The following is a 20,938-nucleotide window of genomic DNA, read 5'->3' on the forward strand; positions in this document are numbered from 1 at the left end:
TTGTGCATACATTATAAAAGTAAGACAAGCCATGTCTCTGGGGACTGTACCTTTTACAAGCTGTATCTATCACGCTGCAGCTGATGTCACCGCGCCCCGCGCTCCCAGCCTATCAGAGTCTGGGAGGCAGAGCTGCAGCATCGCGGAGAAGGTAAGTAAAAAAAAAAAGGGGAGGCACGGTCAGTGACTGTGGGGCCCGGACAGTCCAGAGAGTCTGTCCGGGCCCCCTAGTCTGTCCGGGCCCCTCACAGCAGTACTGGCCGTAATTCCCTGATGGCGGCCCAGGTTGTGCATAAGAGTAACCAACGTAGAATGGGAGTGAAAAAGGTTAAAGGGATAACTGAAAATAAAATGGGTTGGATATAGTATGCTGAGAAGACAGTTTTCCCACACTGTAGATAATGGACAAGGGGCTATGTGAGTAAAGTAATAAAAATAGGAGTAAACGTGAATAGTAGCTGAGGAAGAGATACATCAGAAGAATAACTGGAAGACATTGGAATGTGTTAGTAAGTTTAAGTGTGTTGTTGTCCAACCAGTGCTCCGGCAACAAACAACTTCTAGTATAAAAAGGTGGAGCATACAAGAATAAAAACAACTAGCTGAATAAGATAGATTACATAAAAGAGGCAGAACAATTATTGTCTGATGATAAAACTTAAAAAATTCTGAAGAAAGACCCTACTATGGAATATAAGAATGACCTTTCCAAATTATTGAATGAAGCAAGATCCTTGGGGATCCTAAATAAATATGAATTTGAGTATCTTAGGGAGAAACACCCTTATGTACCTGTTTTTTATTACCTCCTGAAAATACATAAAAATTCATTTGAACCACCAGGGAAACCAATAGTCTCTGGTATTCACTCTCTGACATCCAAAGTATCTGCTTATAGAGATTTTTTTCTTCAACCTTGTGAAGATACGTGGTTCCCAATTCACTCAGACACGGTATTAGAGGAAAAATAGAAGGATGATTTATTCTGCAGAACAGGATTAAATACAGCACGGCCCCTTAACGATAGCAGGTCCAACAAGTCAGGAAATCAGTTCAAGTAAATCCAGTGAGATATGTTCCACAGCAACTCTCTGGCAGAGCATCACCTCTTGGCCAAAAGTTAATCACACACGTGTCCAGCATCCAGGGTAGCCTCTTTTATCACTTCCTAATCCCCCTTTGGGATCTGCCTACCCAGGAAAGTTGCAAAAGGTCTTGATTGGTGGGCTGCTTACACTATCCAGCCCCCCCTCCCCCACCTTCCCAGGTGTCTTCAAACAGGTGTCCCTTACTGGGTCTGGCTCCTGGCTGGCTGTATAGCTCACTAGTGGACAATGGGGAGCAAACAGAAATAACAATGATATCTTAATTCACCTAACTCCTGAGTGTTCCCTGTGGAGGTGGAATTTAACCCCTGAAGTACTTTTCCAAGGATATGTTATAGCTACCTCACTAATACTTCCTGATAACAACATGGATGAAAAGTGCAGTTCAGGTATGGAGTAGATTAAGGGGTTGTAACATCATACACCATGCCTGCTATTTTACATTCCTCCCCCAACTTTTTAGTCCATGTACCCCGTGGTGAGAGAGACTGGCTGGACAGTTCCAGGAGTCTGGTTCCTTCCCGACGTGGGGGTCCCCTGAGACGTTGGCATACATCGCGTGAGGACCTATAGTGTTTGACCTCCTGGTTAACTCCAGACCAGAAGAAATGTCGTAGTAACCGGGCACGGGTTTTACGAACCCCTAGGTGGCCAGTAGGGGGATGTCATGCGCTAGTGTTAGTAACCGGCGACGGTACTGCTGGGGAACAATCAGCTGTCTCCTAGCCACTCCTGGACCTAGAAGGTCAGCCTTGGCGGGTACCCGGTACAACCTCCCTGCTTCCCACATGATCCTATTATCCTGAGGTCCCCAATCTTTCTATACCGCTGCACTGCAGAGACCATCTAAGGATGGGTTAGTCTTTTGGGCTTCCCTAAATGCAGTCCTATCTACCTCCCCCAGATTCATGTCAATGTCAGGTAAGTCTGGTACAGCGTTACTCACCGACAGCGGTTCAGGTGGTGTGTCAGCTGATCCAACTGTGACCTCTGGTGCTGGTATAGGTGGGTCCTCCAAAGCCCGTGCTCGACTCCGTGTGATAGCTCCCACAAAGTAACTGGCCAATTGACCACCCAGATCATTCCCCAGAATAACGTGGGTAGGTAATCCATCCAAAAGTCCCACATTCACCTCCCCCGATCCCTGGCCCCAATCCAAATGATTTTCCAGTTCTTTAGACATTGATTAGGTGGGACTGAACTGGGCCGTATCAGAGGAATAGAAGCCCCGGAGTCCCTACAGTCCCTGCAGTTCCTGGCCATTCACTTTTACAGACTGCAGTTATCTCTTCATATTTGCAGGGGTAGCCTTCCCGATTGCCGCTACCACCTCCACCTGATAGACTACTTCCTCAGCCTCTGGCGCATCAGGATCGTAGTACCCCTCCCCACCCTCAATTGATGTTCCTTATCACACCGACACTTGGGGCACAGCTGGTCTCAATCCAGAGAACGGTCTTCCTCTCCGTGGGCAATTTCTTTGTATGTGTCCCGGTTGTTGGCAAGTGTAGCACCTCCTAGGGTCGTATACTGCTGGATCACGGGGTCTGGGCGCACTAGAGTGCGCAGCTGGGGTACATGGCGGCATGGGGCGTGATGTAGCTAGTGGTGTATCTCGACCGGGTGGGGTCCTTCGAATAGTTGCCCATTCACTTCTGCTAAGTCCCCTCCATTGCGGATGGTTTTCCAGGAATTCATGAGCTAATGCTGCTGCTTTCTCTGGGGTAGTAGGATTTCTGTCCACCACCCGCTCTCTAATTTATGGAGCCATTTTATTCATTAGCTGCTCCAATATAAAGATGTTTTTAATGTCTGTTAAGGTTGTGGCTTGTTTCCCTTCTAGCCACCGATTACAGTTTCTTTGTGTCTTGACTACCAGTGCAGCATAAACTCATATAACAGATTGAAGAGGTCTTCGCCTTTAGCAGCCGCCTTTCCTGTAGAGACAGGTTATGCTCACAGGTACTCAGATGCCCCCAAGTCTTACGCTCAGAGTAGTATGAGTTTATGTTTACACGGTAGCGCACAGGTATAGGAGGTTGCACACGGAGTAGTGACAGGCCAGATGTCAGCGGACTGGGCCGGGCACCAAAGGGTATGTCAGGTATAGGCAGAAGGTCACAGGCACAGGTTCAGAATCCAGGGATAGGCGCAAGATCAGGGTCACTAGCAGAGGTTCAGAATCCAGGTTCAGGCAATAGATCAGGGTCAGAAGCAAAGGTTCAAAGTCCAGGAATAGACAAAGGTCATACATGGGAAACAATCTCAGGTTAAACACCAATCACAGGAACAAAGTAGCAGGCAGCAGTACTGGAAAAGGACGCTATAACCGGCAGTGAGGCTCAGTCCTCACTGCCTTAAATAGTACAAGGGACCGATCAGAATCAAGCCTACAAGTAACCCCAGGAGCAGCCTAATTAATACAAGTACTGGTGGCCAATAGTAAATGCAGAGTTCAGCTGCATAATAACTAATCCAGCCTAGAGTGCCTCCCATAATCACCTGAAAGCCCCAATTGGCTTTTCCCCTAACTTGTCCTGTGCACGCGCGCCCACCTATTGTCCAGCTGGCCGGGCGCGGCGACAGAGAGCCTAGAGTGTCCCGGTTGTTGCCCAGACAACCGGGGAGCAAAAACCGGAAGTGACGTCCTGGTCGTCATAGCGACGGCCTGGACGCCAGCAGGGAAGCCAAGAGAGTCGCGGCTGCCACGGGCACCGCTGTGACTGCTAACACTTTGCAATAAACTGATAAATTCCGTATAAGAAGTGTCACTGCTTCTTACCATGGTTCTGAACTTAGCGCGGTGGGATTCAGGGGTGACCGCATATCAAGCCAATAATACTTTCTGAATCTCCTGGTAGTCTCTACCCTGCTCTGGGCTCAGGGCATGGTATGCCTTCTGCGCTCGGCCCATCAAACTAGGTATCAAATATTTCAACCACTCTGACACAGGTATATCATGCATTGCCATCATGGACTCAAATACCTGAAGGTGAGTGTGAATGTCCGTGGCTGATTCCACAATGTGTGGTACATCGTGATAACCCAATCGCGGCGTCTGTCTTCCTTCCAATACTGACACTGATGCCATTGCTGGTACCACGGCTTGTTTATCCAGCGCTGCTCCTAATACTGCTGCCCTCTCATGTGCAGCAGCTCCTGGTGCAAGTACATCCAACCAAATCTGCAGCTGTTCCAAGTTGCCGACGGTTATTGCAGCTGCCTGGTTTGTCATTCCCCTGGTTCTATTACTGAGTTCCCCTGACAGGTCCTGAACCGCATCCTCCTCTTCTCCTCATTACCAGGGTTTTCTACGTCCCATTGAGCCAATTTTTCGATTAGGGACACCCTGGTATCTGTTGGGTTGATTCCAATTTCTCTTTACTGTCAAAAAAGTTCCTGCAGGATTCCTTTCTTTGTGTTTCTGTATGTTTGTGCTGCTGTCTCCATTCTGCTGTGCCTTTCCAATTCCGTGCTTGTTACTGAGTGATCCCACCGCTTGCCACCAAATGTGAAGATACATGGTTCCCAAATCACTCAGACACAGTATTAGGGGAAAAATAGAAAGATGATTTATTCTGCAGAACAGGATTAAATACAGCACGGCTCCTTAACGATAGCAGGTCCAACAAGTGAGGAAATCAGTTCAAATAAATCCAGTGGGATAGGTACAGCACAGTCCCCTTAACAGTAGCAGGTCCAAGTCACTTAACTCCTGAGTGTTCGCTGTGGAGGTGGAATTTAACCCCTGAAGTACTTTTCCAAGTATATGTTATAGCTACCTCACTAATACTTCCTGATAACAACATGGCTGAAAAGTACAGTTCAGGTATGGAGTAGATTAAGGGGTTGTAACACCATGCCTGTTATTTTACAAACCTTTAGTGGGAAAGCAAAAAAAGCTTTTTAAAAGATACAACACAAGGTCTGAATATTTTAAATTCTATAAAGTGGAAGGCAGATTTTATATTAGCCAGTTGTGATGTGAAGTCCTTATACACATGTATCCTACATAAAGAAGGCTGTGACCATGTTGAACATTTTCTGTCATCAGTGGGCAATTCAGAACAAGTACAAATTGAATTTATTTTTAGAGGTATTTACTTAATTCTAACACATAATTATTTCTGGCTCGGGGGGCCCCAATTTAGACAGGTAAATGGCACAGCAATGGGGACAACTTTTGCTCCAAGTTTCGCCAATTTATATATGGATAAGTGGAAAGAAGATAAAATTTGGGACAATAATCCATATATGGAGCATCTTGTACAGTGGTACAGATATATGTTTTGATGATGATCTTTTGATTATTTGGCAAGGTGATCTATCACTTTTAGAAAAATTTATAATGTACATTAATAAAATGACTTAAATTTGGAATTTGAGGCAGAAGTTAGTCAGAGAGTGTACTGTTTTTAGATGTGGAGATTTTTATTAATGAGGGTTCAGAATGTACAAAAACATTTTCTAAACCAGTAGACTGTAAAGGTTTTATTCCGGCATTGACTAACTATTACAAATGTTGGATGAACAATATACCTAAGGAACAGTTTAAGAGGAATCCGAGGAACTGTTCCGAATTAACAAATTATATGAAACAAGGCTCTAATCTGAAAAAAGGTTTGAAAAAAAGGGATATGACATGGATAAAAATATTAAGGATTTTGAGGAAGTGAAGGATATGCAGGCCCGGCGCTCCCATTAGGCAACCTTAGGCAGTTGACTAGGGCGCCGGGACCTGCAGGGCGCCGCTGACTAGATTTTAAAATCTAGTCAGCGGCTCGGGAGAGAATTGCCGCCGCTGTTTTTTTACTGTCCGCCGTCCTTTTCATTATGCGCCCGGGCTGCCCGGCGCATCTCACATGTCAGTCAGTGATCATGTGACAGTCTTTACCCGGCGGCGCCTGTCTGCAGGTTCACACTGTCTGTCAGTGACAGACAGTGTGAATAAAGTTTCTACCCAACACCCCCTCCCCTCCCAGCAATCACCGCTCTGCTGAGCCATTAAATGAGAGCCTCCCTGCATCTGCTGACCAGCCTCAAAAACAGTGAGTATATTTAATTTTTATTTTTTTTGTATTGTTAATTTTTTTTTTAAAAAAAAGTAGTACCCAAAGGCAAATTCATAAAGTGTGGAGGCAAAAAAAATGTTGGGGGTGGAATTTCATTATTATTTTGCACTTTATGCTGTATCTTAGATTTAAAAACTATGGTGGATAAAATAATTCTTTTATTGCACCTCATGCTCTATATTTGACTTGCTGCAAGTCAAAAATAGAGCATGACGTGCCAATAAAATAATTATTTTATTCACCATAGTTTTTAAATCAAAGATACAGCATGAAGTGGTAAATAATAGTAATTTCTCTCCCAAATAGCTTGCAAATGAAATATAGAGTATGAGGTGGCAAATGGTCAATTTTCTATTATATAAACATCACTATTGCCACTATGATTCATTTGCAAGGTATTTGGGAGAGAAATTACTATTATTTGGCACTTCATGTTCTATACTTCATTTTCAAACTATGGTGGAGAAAATTATTATTTTATTGCACCTCATGCTCTATATTTGACTTGCTGCAAGTCAAAAATAGAGCGTAAGGTACCAATAAAAGTAATTTTCTCCCCCATACTTTGCAAGTCAAATATAGAGTATGAGGTGGCAAATAGTCATTTTTCTACAACATAAAAATGACTATTTGCCACCTCATGCTCTATATTTGATTTTCAATCTATGGGGTACAATTTCTACACCATAGTTTGCAAGTGATTCAGAGGGGGGTGCAGTGGTGCGATGCAGGTGTTCCGAAATCTAACACCTGGATACCTCCCCTCTAGAAATCTTGTGTCTGCAGTGAAGTCTGGACAGCGTTCTGCATCAAACATCACGGCATCTGGACCGCTGGAGGAGGTAAGGCTAATTTATTTTTTTTAAACACAAATGCACACAGTCGAGTAGGTAAGGGTCTGTAAGGCAGGTATTTGGTGTGTTCGCGAGGGATGGTATCTTGAAATTTTGCCTAGGGCGCTGAGAACCCTAGCACCGGCCCTGAGGATATGGATAGTTCCAAATGACTTGTTTATAAAACAGACCACTGGTAATAACACGGATGTGGGGGAAAGAACTAGGAAGGATTACAAATCAGAAATCAAATTCATTGCGCGATATAGTAGTTCAGCAGAGAAATTAAAATGGATTTTGTCAGAATACTGGCATAGTTTGCTGAAAGATGAAACACTGGAAGAGTTCTCACCTGCTAAACAGAAATTGGTCTCCAGTTATGTGAAAGAGAAAAAAAAATAGGTATAAATTTGTGGCTAAATGAACAAATAGGAGGATTTCTAACTCTCAGAGTCGTTATAGGTGTAAACATATGAGGAACCCATTCTTAAAATGAGAGAAAAAAAATTCAGCTCATTCACAAACAAGTATGAGTGTGAAATAAAAACAGAAAATTACATGTGACACAAAGAATGTCATTTATTGATTAAATTGTTCATGTAGATTGCAATATATAAGACGTACTAAGAGAGGTTTAAAAACGAGAATATATGAGCATATGTGCAATATACACCTAGGAATTCAAACCCATAGTGTGTCACCACTGTGATGAGTACATAATAGAGACTATGGAAGTCTGAACTTTGTGGGCATCTACAATGTTAAACCACAGTGGTGAAGTGGTACTTATGATAGATCTCACAAGAAGAGAGTAAATGGATTTTTAATTTAGGCACCTTGACTCCAAGGGGAGAATTCAACACAGTAAATAAATCTGCTCATTTTTACTCGTACCTCTATGGGGCGTGAGCAAAAATTATTTTTCTGTGAAACAAAATCTGCATGAGGTGTCTCACAGTCATTCTGGAGACACCTCGTATGGTATTTTTAGAATTGAATCTCCCCCCAAGAGTGATCAATATAGAATTTGATTTGAATTCCTTTTTATAAGAATATGGTCTGATCTGGAATATGTTAGCTGCTAGATTCTTATTATCACCACAATCCAACCCTTTTTTCTAGATAACAACTGTGTAACGTTTTTAATACATTACATCAGGGGTGTCCAACCTTTTAGCTTCCCTGGGCCACATTGGAAGACGATGAGTTGGTTTGGGCCGCACATAAGATACACTAACAATAACGATAGCTGAACATCCCAAAAACCATAGAAAACATAGTTAACATATATATATATATATATATATATATATATATATATATATATATATATCTATCTAAAAATCACTTTTTTTTCAAATTCCCCTATACTTACCTTTCAATCGCCCTGTTCAAAAAATCCTCTCTAGTTATTATACTATAATCACTTTTTGTATTGTTTCGATGCAATATGAATAAAGTGCATTTAAGGCAGGCATTGTATATCAGGGTGCCCTGACCAGGCCTGCGGTACCTGACATATACACCACTGTGACCCCCAAATTGTCACCTGTTTTGATAATTACACCACTATGTTAGTTAAGGGATAACAACTTATAATGGGCCAAAGAGAATAATATATAATGCCCCATTAGTAATACAAGTAGAAGTATGTAGCAGGGAGATAAGGTCCATGATGCTCCAGGACCAGGTGACTTTTATTCACTTGTCAGCGTCCCTTGAAATAATAAAAAAAAAATCCCCCTTAACTTACTTTTTAATCGGCTTGTTCTCCTGTCCTCTTCTCTTCTTTTCTCCAATTCTGTGCTGCTGATTGTTCTTCTCGTGCGGGTGACTCCTCTGTGCTGCGCTCCACAATGGATGTTGAGCGTGATGACATCACGCCCGACATTCACTGCGAGCACCGCACGGAGGAGGAGACAAGTGAGGGAGCAGGAGTACCAGCTGACGTGACCGCGTGACCAAAAGGTAATTTTTTTAAAAAAAATTTCCATTAACAGCGCTGCCCCCTTGCCACAACCAAAACTCCTTCTGGGCCACATTTACAGATGTGCTGGGCCGCATGTGGCTCGCGGGCCGCGGGTTGGACAACCCTGCATTACATTGTAGATAATGACTGTGTAATGCTGAAAGATAATGTATGATAGTTGTCCTTATTTTATACTTTGTTCAGAAAGATTTTATTGATTAGAAGGTGATATTGTATATGTAGGGAGCACATACATTATTTTCATATATGTCCACTGATTCCTATATATCTTTTTAACATAATAAATTGTTAATTATTGTTGAGAATATGCTTTTTTTTTAGCTTATTGTGGTTTATAATTGAGACTCAATTTATTAGTTGTGGTATAATATGAGATATATAGAATCGCTAGAAATCTTAGCTGAAAATCATATGGTGAAATATGCAAAAATGGACGTTTTCTCCCATTACGAATTCCACGTTCTGTATGAATGGGAGGTTAAAAAAAGAATTCGCTATTAAAGAGGTAGTGGAACATGATCCACCACTTGGGAAAGTCCAGAATGAGGAAATGTGTTGGGAATGAGAGGATTGGTCCCTGGATGACTGATGACTGTGACCGGAAGTTGTGCGCACACCCGGAAGTACGCGGGCATTCCAGAGGAGCGAAGTGGAACACACGCAATCAACGTTGGGATTTCTATTGAAGGAATGTGGTCCACACCATCGTAATTCACATAGTACAGATAGTTAAATCAATTTGGAAAACGTCATTGGTCACCAACAAGAACCGGCACTTGATGAATTTAAGTATGTTTATATTGTTTGATGGACTGTGACACAATCCAATGATCCTGCATCTTTTTCTGGACTATTACATTTTTATATATAGTTCTTAATTCAATATATGAATTTAGTGAACTTATTTGATGACTTTACTCTTTTATTTATTTATTTCCCTCATGTATAATAAGATGAAAAGTATGAATATTTGAGTGTTTTCATTAAGTTTTTGAAGCAAGTTTTAAATTTTGGGTGTTTAATAAATGATAACTGTGTGATTTGTACTAGAGGATGTGTGCCTTGTGAGTTACGGTATGTGGAGGATACACTAAGTACAGGTGAACTTGTTACTGTCCCGGCCTCGCACCTTTACCACCTGTCCCTGAACTTTGCACTTTTTTGACCTGGTCTTCAGTAAGCTGCCTCCTAACTGAGGACGATGACCTAGTGCCCATTAGACTCTGACACTCCTCACAGCAAATACCCAAAAATAGGTCTTTGTAGTGATGGGTTTCTGACCTATGTGCTGTAGTGTTCAGGAGAGGGCTTCTGTGGCTGGAAAGTCTCACCCCTTCCTCAGCTAATCCCCCTTTTCAACTGAAGTGTGACAGCAAAATGACGTCCAACATGAGTCCAACAGTGTGAGACAGCTGTGAGGATGATACCGCAGGGAACAGACAGACATTATAGGTCTGAGTCAGTAAGGAGAGCAAAGCATAAAAAAAGAGAAACTTTGCACTTGGGCAAAACCAAATTGCTTTGGAGGGGGAGGTAAATTTAAACTATGGGGAGAGATTTATAGTTGGGGTAGGACATGTTCTAGATCAACTTCAGTTTTCAGTGTAACAATAAAGTTATCAAGTATCTGTGTGCTACATAAAAATACATCCAGTATATAACTTATGTGCAAAATAATAAACTAATTTACACCCCTTGTATTTTAACATGGTTTGTCCCGGAGAACATTTACTCTTTTTTTGCTTTACTTTCCTTATGACTCAGGCCCCGTGCGCTTCTCATTGATTTATGTGTCTAACCCTCCACATTGTGTACTCACCAGCTGAGATGATGTAGTTGTGCTTTGAGTCAGATAACAGGCAGGAGACCTGGCCCGGACAATGCGCCTTCGTCTGGCATATAGGTTGGTTTGAGTACCAGTCGCAGACACAGAGGGTGCCATCATCTAACCCAACGACGGGGAAAAACCTGGAACACATAAGTTGGATGAATCTGCAGCTATCATCTTACAGAGTCAATGGTTCTGTGTCCTGAGCAGTCGCCCCACCTGCCCCCTATTATATTCAATGGTTTCATCCTACTGATCTGCATTTGGGATGAAACAGATGCAATTTAAAGTTAAAATCAGATCTCAAAACTAAGCAAAATGGCTCCTGGTTTAAGGAGTTTCCATTACCAAGCAGTAAAGCGGAATAATAAATAATAAAAAAAAGCTGCAAGACTAATAATCCAGAGAGATTTCTAAATTACACAAAATGTCTACAGTTGACTAAATCAATTCCAAAAGCAGTAGGAGGAAAGAAAATAAGAAAAGAACATTAGCAAGTCAATTAGAAAACCAGTGGAAGGGATATAAGAAAATAAAAGCATCAATCCCACATACTTTTTTTCTTTAATAGCAAGTTAAGAACCTTTTTACGCATTTTTTTTGCTATCCTCCACCAACTCATCATCTCCTTTTAAAATTCTCTCTTGGGGGAGACAGCTGGAATCACATTTACAAATACATTTTCTTGTCTGATTTGCTTTCTATAAGTTTAATTTCTCCTACGTCCATACTTTTCCATGTTGTGCACTGGGTATGAATTCTCTGTGGTCATGTGAGCACAGAGGGTGGAGAAAGAGTGACAGGAGTTTGAGCATAGAGGGATGTTCCGAAGCCTCTTTGCTTACTACATCATGTGCCATATGACTGTGGTTGCCATGGTAATCAAAGGACACTGTACAAACTGTGCAGAATAATAAATCATCAATAGCAGCCAAAAGAAACAAAAAAAGGAAAAATATGTGTTACTTCTTATCGCCTGCCACAGGAGTTGCGGCTTTAATTGGCCAAAAGCAAACAGAAAAGGAGCAGACTGGTGAAAAAATAAATTGAAGAAGCAGTAAGGAATCATTTCTTCAGTGCATACACCAGAGGTCAATTACTTACACTGATGGACATGGAGGGTCTGCCCAGTGCACAGCGTGGTGGACACTTACTCTCTTCTCGTGGGAGATATCTGCATTGTATAGAACTGCACATAGGTGTGTGGAGAGGCAGGGAAGAAGAGCAATGTAAATCTAAGTCCACCCTCCTACCACTTTACTATCACCTTTCATTCAGTTACAGTTTTCTGTTATCCTCTTTAAAGACTACTTTGTTTAGTCTCCTTAATGGATTGGATTAATCATGTGAGTGATAGGAGACCGGGACTGTCTGTATTACATGTGGCAGTTCTGTAATCTGTATGTGTGAAGATTTCTATTATAAATCCGCTTCTCCAGGCACAAAATAGGTCCAAGTAAAAGTATAGGGATGAGATTTGGTGTCTGCAGGTCTCAGCTGTAACCTATTTTGTGGAGTGAAAATGGCTGTGTACCCCTCAGCAGAGTAAGGAATTTCCCTAAAATTACACCCTCTCCCCACTTTATCTTACTTCAATAATCTTACTCTGTACAATTAAACCTCATTTCTGCACTGGGTCGCAAAACCAGGTATACTCAGTACATGGGATTATTTAAATTAATATGTAATAAAGTTTTTTTTTAAAGTATAAGGGATGAACAATCTTCCTATGAAAAATATTGTTGTGAGACTAATATAACAACTTATCTCTATCTCTTATACTCAGTACTTGCAAGAAATCTAAATGTTTTTTCTGACTGCAAAAATGTACATCTGCAAACGCCACCAACCTACTCCCTAAACCAGGGGTGGGCAATTAATTTCTTTCGGGGGCCACATGGAAAATCAGATCTGTGTTCGAGGGCCGAACCAAATTTATAAAAGGCCATTATAAAGGGCCCATCATAAAATGCAGCAAATTATATATAAGAATCATTTACCTATTCAGTGGGAGAAATCTAGTCTGTCTTGGGCTTGAACAAGTGCACTGAAATCTGGCGGAATATCTGAGGTGGCTATGCGAAGGACAGCTGAGAGGTGGTCATCAGTGATACAGGATCTGTGTCTGGATTTGTTGAACTTGAGAATGTCTGTTCACATATGTAGGTAGATCCAAAGAGGACTAGAATTTTCAGAGCATGTCTCCTCATGTGTGGAAAGTTCTCCTCTTTGAGTGATGAGTAAAACTCAAGCAATGGGACAGACCTAAAGTGCGCTGCCAGAAGTGTGTCAGACTGCAAGTCAATGAGTTCCATCTGAACATCACTGGGTGCATTATCCACATTGCAGCTGAAGGGAGAAGAAACCATGTCCATTTCACTCTCAAGTCTTTTGAAGTCTTGAAATCGCAATGAAAACTCAGCATGCAGTGCTTCTAACATGGATGAGTACCTCCATCAATAAAAACAGTGACCCACAGCACAGCCATCAATAAAAACAGTGACCCACAGTACCAATATCAATAAAAACAGTGACCCACAGTACCACCATCAATAAACACAGTGACTGGAACCCCCACCTAGATATTACCCCACTATACCAGAGCTCTATCCGTCCATGTGTCCATCTTTAATCAACATCATGCCGGGCACAGCAGGGCTGAGGGGCAGCGCGGCATGATGCCCGCTGTCCTGTGGTGATCCGCATCATGCCGTGCTGCCCCACAGCCCTGCTGCACCCGGCATGATGTTGTCTGTAACGGTAATACTTACCTTTTTACTGTCTTCTTCCATACTCTTCTGTGCTCTCTTCCGCGGCACTGCTGTGAATGTGGCGGGAGAGGTGTATGGACAGTGCGCACTTCCTCCCTACGCAGCAGCGCAGGGGATTACGCTGTATCCGGCCCCGGCATGATCTGATGCTCTGGAAGGGACGCGCATCGCCGACCAGCTCCGTATCCCTTCCAGAACCTGTGGCTGGCAGCAAAATTAATTAAATCTCCTGGGCAGACCCGGCGGGCCGGATTCGGAAGGCTGGCGGGCCGTATGTGGCCCGTGGGCCGGAGTTTGCCCAGGTCTGCCCTAAACCCATGCACAAGCCGACAGTAGTCAGACAAGCCAGGAACTGGTACACGGATATCAGGCAGAGAGTAGTCAGACAAACTAGGAACTGGTACACGGATATCAGGCAGAGAGTAGTCAGACAAGCCAGGAACTGGTACACAGATATCAGGCAGAGAGTAGTCAGACAAGCCAGGAACTGGTACACAGATATCAGGCAGAGAGTAGTCAGACAAGCCAGGAACTGGTACACAGATATCAGACAGAGAGTAGTCAGACAAGCCGGGAACTGGTACACAGATATCAGGCAGAGAGTAGTCAGACAAGCCAGGAACTGGTACACAGATATCAGGCAGAGAGTAGTCAGACAAGCCAGGAACTGGTACACAGATATCAGACAGAGAGTAGTCAGACAAGCCGGGAACTGGTACACAGATATCAGGCAGAGAGTAGTCAGACAAACCAGGAACTGGTACACAGATATCAGACAGAGAGTAGTCAGACAAGCCAGGAACTGGTACACAGATATCAGACAGAGAGTAGTCAGACAAGCCAGGAACTGGTACACTGATATCAGACCGAGAGTAGTCAGACAAGCCGAAACTGGTACACAGATATCAGACAGTGAGTAGTCAGACAAGCCGGGAACTGGTACACGGATATCAGGTAGAGAGTAGTCAGACAAGCCGGAACTGGTACACAGATATCAGACAGAGAGTAGTCAGACAAGCCGGGAACTGGTACACTGATATCAGACAGAGAGTAGTCAGACAAGCCGGGAACTGGTACACGGATATCAGGTAGAGAGTAGTCAGACAAGCTGGAACTGGTACACAGATATCAGACAGAGAGAAGTCAGACAAGCCGGGAACTGGTACACTGATATCAGACAGAGAGTAGTCAGACAAGCCGGGAACTGGTACAAGGATATCAGGTAGAGAGTAGTCAGACAAGCCGGAACTGGTACACAGATATCAGACAGAGAGTAGTCAGACAAGCCGGGAACTGGTACACGGATATCAGGCAGAGAGTAGTCAGACAAGCCGGGAACTGGTACACAGATATCAGACAGAGAGTAGTCAGACAAGCCGGGAACTGGTACACAGATATCAGACAGAGAGTAGTCAGACAAGCCAGGAACTGGTACACGGATATCACGTAGAGAGTAGTCAGACAAGCCGGGAACTGGTACACGGATATCAGGTAGAGAGTAGTCAGACAAGCCGGAACTGGTACACGGATATCAGACAGAGAGTAGTCAGACAAGCCAGGAACTGGTACACGGATATCAGGCAGAGAGTAGTCAGACAAGCCAGGAACTGGTACACGAATATCAGACAGAGAGTAGTCAGACAAGCCAGGAACTGGTACATTGATATCAGACAGAGAGTAGTCAGACAAGCCGGAACTGGTACACGAATATCAGACAGAGAGTAGTCAGACAAGCCGGAACTGGTACACGAATATCAGACAGAGAGTAGTCAGACAAGCCGGAACTGGTACATGGATATCAGGTAGAGAGTAGTCAGACAAGCCGGGAACTGGTACACGGATATCAGGTAGAGAGTAGTCAGACGAGCCGGGAACTGGTACACGGATATCAGGTAGAGAGTAGTCAGACGAGCCGGGAACTGGTACACGGATATCAGGTAGAGAGTAGTCAGACAAGCCGGGAACTGGTACACGGATATCAGGTAGAGAGTAGTCAGACAAGCCAGGAACTGGTACACGAATATCAGACAGAGAGTAGTCAGACAAGCCAGGAACTGGTACATTGATATCAGACAGAGAGTAGTCAGACAAGCCGGAACTGGTACACGAATATCAGACAGAGAGTAGTCAGACAAGCCGGAACTGGTACACGAATATCAGACAGAGAGTAGTCAGACAAGCCGGAACTGGTACATGGATATCAGGTAGAGAGTAGTCAGACAAGCCGGGAACTGGTACACGGATATCAGGTAGAGAGTAGTCAGACGAGCCGGGAACTGGTACACGGATATCAGGTAGAGAGTAGTCAGACAAGCCGGGAACTGGTACACGGATATCAGGTAGAGAGTAGTCAGACAAGCCGGGAACTGGTACACGGATATCAGGCAGAGAGTAGTCAGACAAGCCGGAACTGGTACACTGATATCAGACAGAGAGTAGTCAGACAAGCCGGGAACTGGTACACGGATATCAGGTAGAGAGTAGTCAGACAAGCCGGGAACTGGTACACGGATATCAGGTAGAGAGTAATCAGACAAGCCGGGAACTGGTACACGGATATCAGGCAGAGAGTAGTCAGACAAGCCGGGAACTGGTACACTGATATCAGGTAGAGAGTAGTCAGACAAGCCGGGAACTGGTACACGGATATCAGGCAGAGAGTAGTCAGACAAGCCGGAACTGGTACACTGATATCAGACAGAGAGTAGTCGGACAAGCCGGGAACTGGTACACGGATATCAGGTAGAGAGTAGTCAGACAAGCCAGGAACTGGTACACTGATATCAGACAGACAGGTACACTCGGAAATTTCGCAGACTTGGTCAGACAGACAATAACTGGTTCACAGAAGATCCAAGGATAATGCAGCAAAAGAGAACGACAGGGTAATAAGAGGCAGAGCAAACTAGTTGCATGGACACCAAGCAAGTGTCAGTGTAGGTTTATATCGGAGAAGATTTGAAACTCCTGCCCCAGTGACCAGATCATGTGATCTGCATCAGGAAAGCCAATCCCGGCATTCAGAGACTAGTGCTGGAGCGAGTGACAGGTGAGTATCCAATCAGCACGATCTGTGCCCCACTACCCAAAAGTGGCGCATGCAGCACATTGAAGCCAGCGTTGGAGCGTGGAAAGGTAAGTTTAGTTACAGGACGGGACATAGTAGGAGACCAGATAACAGGTGGCGCTCACAGGCAGAATCCAAATAACAGCCAGCAGTCACATGCAGAATCCAGATAGCAGGTAGCAGTCACTGGCAGAATCCAGATAGCAGGTAGCAGTTACAGGCAGAATCCAGATAGCAGGTAGCAGTCACTGGCAGAATTCAGATAGCAGGTAGCAGTCACTGGCAGAATCCAGATAGCAGGTAGCAGTCACAGGCAGAATCCAGATAACAGGTGGCGGTCACAGGCGGAATCCTGATAACAAACAGCGGTCACATAACAGGCAGAGGAAAGAAAACAGACGTTGGTCCCAAACAGAATAAAGATAACAAGTGGTGGTCACAGACAGAATCAAAATAAGAGGCAGCGGTCACAGGCAGAATGAACATAACAGGCGGTTTATTTGCGCCATTAAAATCTGGGCTTTACAGCCATACACTGCTTATGAAGGGGAGTAAATGAGGAATTATAGAGTTTTACAATAGTATGTAGCGAAAGTCACATAGTCACCTGTTGAGAAGAGCAGGTTGCTGTGAATGTTCCGTGATGTCTGAATAGACTAGTCCTGAAGAAGAGCATACCGACCTCTGTGTGGACAAGCGGAGGCTATAAGAAGACCATGAAATACCTGTGATATAATCAGACCCCTAGAATCACTTTACAGGGTTTTCACTTATAGCAGCCCTCTTTCTTGTAGAATGCTATATGTTCACAAATAACTGTTTGCCCCAAGACTTCACCTGTTGTAGCAGTTGGGGCTTATGAACGTCAGGGTATTTGTAGGTAATGATCAGGACACATTAGGAGAGCAGCAGGCACAGTATAGTAACAGTGATAAGATAGTAAAACTGGTGTACTGACAGGTAAGATCCACAAACATAGTCAGTCAGGAAATGGTCACAGGCAGAATCCAGATAACAGGCACTGGTCAGAGGGCAGGCGACTGCAAGGCACGGTATACTCAATCCTCTTTCATAAAAGAAACAACGTTTTGTAGGGTTTGGATTTTCCTGTCCTTTGAAGCATCCCACAGTAAATGAGCAGCTTGCCCCACGAGAGATTAAGGACATGATCTACTGATGACGTTTTTGAACTTATGAGGTGTCACACAACAAACACATGACAAAAAAAGTTGCAGGGTTTAATTAGGAAATATTCCTTTAAAGGAAGTGAAGTCTTCTAAAGGAATATTTCTATGTGTTGGCAACTTTACCCCTACTCCATGGATTATACCATTTAGCTTTGAATTTCTAATAAAAAGAATACAAAGTTACATTCAGAATTCTGGGAATACATGAATAGTTGTTGTCCACCAAGCATCAGCCAGGAAATCAGTAGAGATTGTGGTATCCCAGAAACTCCTGACTTACTCCAACGACTGACCGGACATCTCTTCTGGCTCTCTGGCTCTTATTCCCTGAATAACTATTCTGATCATTCTGTGTGTCCAACATCCTTGGTCTGATCTTGTTCCTGTCAGGTGCCGTCTCCGCACCTCCGCTGGGTGCCGGAGACGGACACCCTCTGCCCGGAAGAGACTTCTCGTTGCTAGGCAATGGGACGCGTTCACGTGATCGCGGCGCGATGCGCCGCTTCGGTTGCTGGGCAACCCAGACACTTCCCGGCCTCCCTAGGGCTTCCTGTCCATTAGGGTGCCAGAGTATTGGTTCCATCCAGCTCCAGCATTTATATTACTATTACTGTTCCTGATCTCCTGTGTATAAACTCCTTGGCTTGTTTGACCTCTCTTCCGGATCTCCCTTGTACTTCGCTGCCCGCACTGGAATTGACCTTTGGACCGTCCCTGACTACTCTTGTCTTCTCTCCGTGGTAACCTCGCTTCCTTGGTTTCGACTCGGCCTGTCTGACTACCCTCCACTGGTGACTTCCTGGGAGAACCGCAACCTGCACATCACACGCAGCAAAGCCCAAACCTCCTTGCGGGGGTCCCTGGTGACCACCGGTGGTGCGTTAGACTCCGCGCCTCTCAGGTTAGTAGCGCTAATACCAGTCAGTGATATTCCCAGTGTAAAGTGTGACAGTTCCTAGTTTACCATTCAGGTAGTCATTGTATATAAATACATTTGAATTGGTCACAAGACCTGGAGACACCAAGTACCACTAAACACATCTGACTAAGGGATGAGGAGGTAGCTGAAGGTGACAAACATTACACCCTGCTCAGATGTATTTATAGTGTTATACATACCTCAGTTACAAATACAATAAATATAGTGTATTCAGCAGCAGATTTATGTGTATAGAGTAAGAGATGTCACCAGCTGAGACCAACTGCTGTGCAAGATGTGGAGACTCCGTAGATTGCAAAATAATATAATAGAGATAAACATTAAATTATCTTCTAACTGTGGAAATACTGTTGATATAAACTACATTGAAAAGAATACAAATATGTAAGTGTCACTGCCGATCAGGAGATAAGTGGGGTTTTACCTGTTTTTCGTCCCTCGGAATGAATGATCTTTCTCATGTGGTCCTTTGTCTCCAACCTCCTGCACCACTTGCTTCCACTCAGTGACAGCCGCATTCACATCCACAACGGAGGAGTAGAGAATAAGGCAACAGGGAAGAGACTGAGAACTGCTGACCTTGGCCCTACTGATGACACTCATGGGATTCACCAGGGCATTGGCTTTCATAAGGTCTCCGTCTTTCAGCAACACACAAACGGTCTCCCTATGCATACAGTAATCTGCACCCATCATCTGCTCTTCCCTGTCCAGCAAGAGCGTAGAAATAAGATCTCCAGTACTAGCCGATATCAGCCTTACAGTGGAGTCTGCACACACACACAGAGCTCTGGAGGGTAAGAGTCCTCTACTGACTCTAATATCGGTCACACTTGTTCCCAGAAGCCTGTGCAATTGGTACAAGTGATGAAAATGCCAAACATGCAGACTATGGCTGGTATAAGAAACAACACAGTCTTCATTGCTGTAAAAAGCATCCACTCCAAGCAGAGACCCTGACACTTGCTCCTCTCCGATCTGTTCCTGTGTCTTTAAGTCCCACATCCGCAATGTGGCATCCTCAGAGCCAGAAACAAGAATCAACTGTGAAGCACTGAGAGACAGAGCAGTGACAGCACCTGAGGATGAGGGAACAGGAAGGATAACACATAAATGGGAGAGACAGGACCTGTGGATGAGGGAACAGGAAGGATAACACATAAATGGAGGAGACAGGACCTGAGTGTGTGGAAACAGGAAAGATAACACATAAATTGTGGAGACAGGACCTGTGGATGAGGGAACAGGAAGGATAACAATTTAATGGGGGAGACCGGACCTCTGGGTGAGGGAACAGGAAGGATAACACATTAATGGAGGAGACAGGACCTGAGGGTGAGGGAACAGGAAGGATAACACATAAATGGGGGAGACATGACCTCAGGGTGAGGGAACAGGAAGGATAACACATTAATGGAGGAGACATGACCTCAGGGTGAGGGAACAGGAAGGATAACAATTTAATGGGGGAGACAGGACCTCTGGGTGAGGGAACAGGAAGGATAACACATTAATGGAGGAGACATGACCTCAGGGTGAGGGAACAGGAAGGATAACAATTTAATGGGGGAGACAGGACCTCTGGGTGAGGGAACAGGAAGGATAACACATTAATGGAGGAGACAGGACCTGTGGATGAGGGAACAGGAAGGATAACACATTAATGGGGGAGACAGGACCTGTGGATGAGGGAACAGGAAGGATAATACATTAATGGGGTAGACAGGACCTGTGGGTGAGGGAACAGGAAGGATAACACATAAATGGGGGAGACAGGATCTGAGGATGAGGGAACAGGAAGGATAACACATTAATGGAGGAGACAGGACCTGAGGATGAGGGAACAGGAAGGATAACACATAAATGGGGGAGACAGGACCTGAGGGTGAGGGAACAGGAAGGATAACACATAAATGGGGCAGACATGACCTCAGGGTGAGGGAACAGGAAGGATAACAATTTAATGGGGGAGACAGGACCTCTGGGTGAGGGAACAGGAAGGATAACACATTAATGGAGGAGACAGGACCTGAGTGTGTGGGAACAGGAAAGATAACACATAAATGGGAGAGACAGAACCTGTGGGTGAGGGAACAGGAAGAATAACACATAAATGTGGAGACAGGATCTGAGTGTGTGGGAAC

At 44.2% G+C, this 20,938-nt stretch overlaps 1 protein-coding gene across 3 annotated transcripts in view; it reads right to left on the reverse strand.

The window, feature by feature from the left end:
* The window catches only part of WDR97 (WD repeat domain 97), a 129,058-nt gene that overhangs the window by 87,284 nt on the left and 20,836 nt on the right, over positions 1-20,938 (reverse strand). For all 3 annotated transcript variants that reach the window (XM_075211486.1, XM_075211487.1, XM_075211485.1), the window contains 2 exons: positions 19,219-19,873; positions 10,821-10,969 (listed from right to left, as the gene is read on the reverse strand). In XM_075211486.1, coding sequence (XP_075067587.1) covers positions 10,821-10,969; positions 19,219-19,873 — 804 coding nt within the window. The remainder of the gene's footprint in view (positions 1-10,820; positions 10,970-19,218; positions 19,874-20,938) is intronic.

Source organism: Mixophyes fleayi, chromosome 5, assembly GCF_038048845.1.
Source record: "Mixophyes fleayi isolate aMixFle1 chromosome 5, aMixFle1.hap1, whole genome shotgun sequence".
NCBI classification, from domain to species: Eukaryota; Metazoa; Chordata; class Amphibia; order Anura; family Limnodynastidae; genus Mixophyes; species Mixophyes fleayi.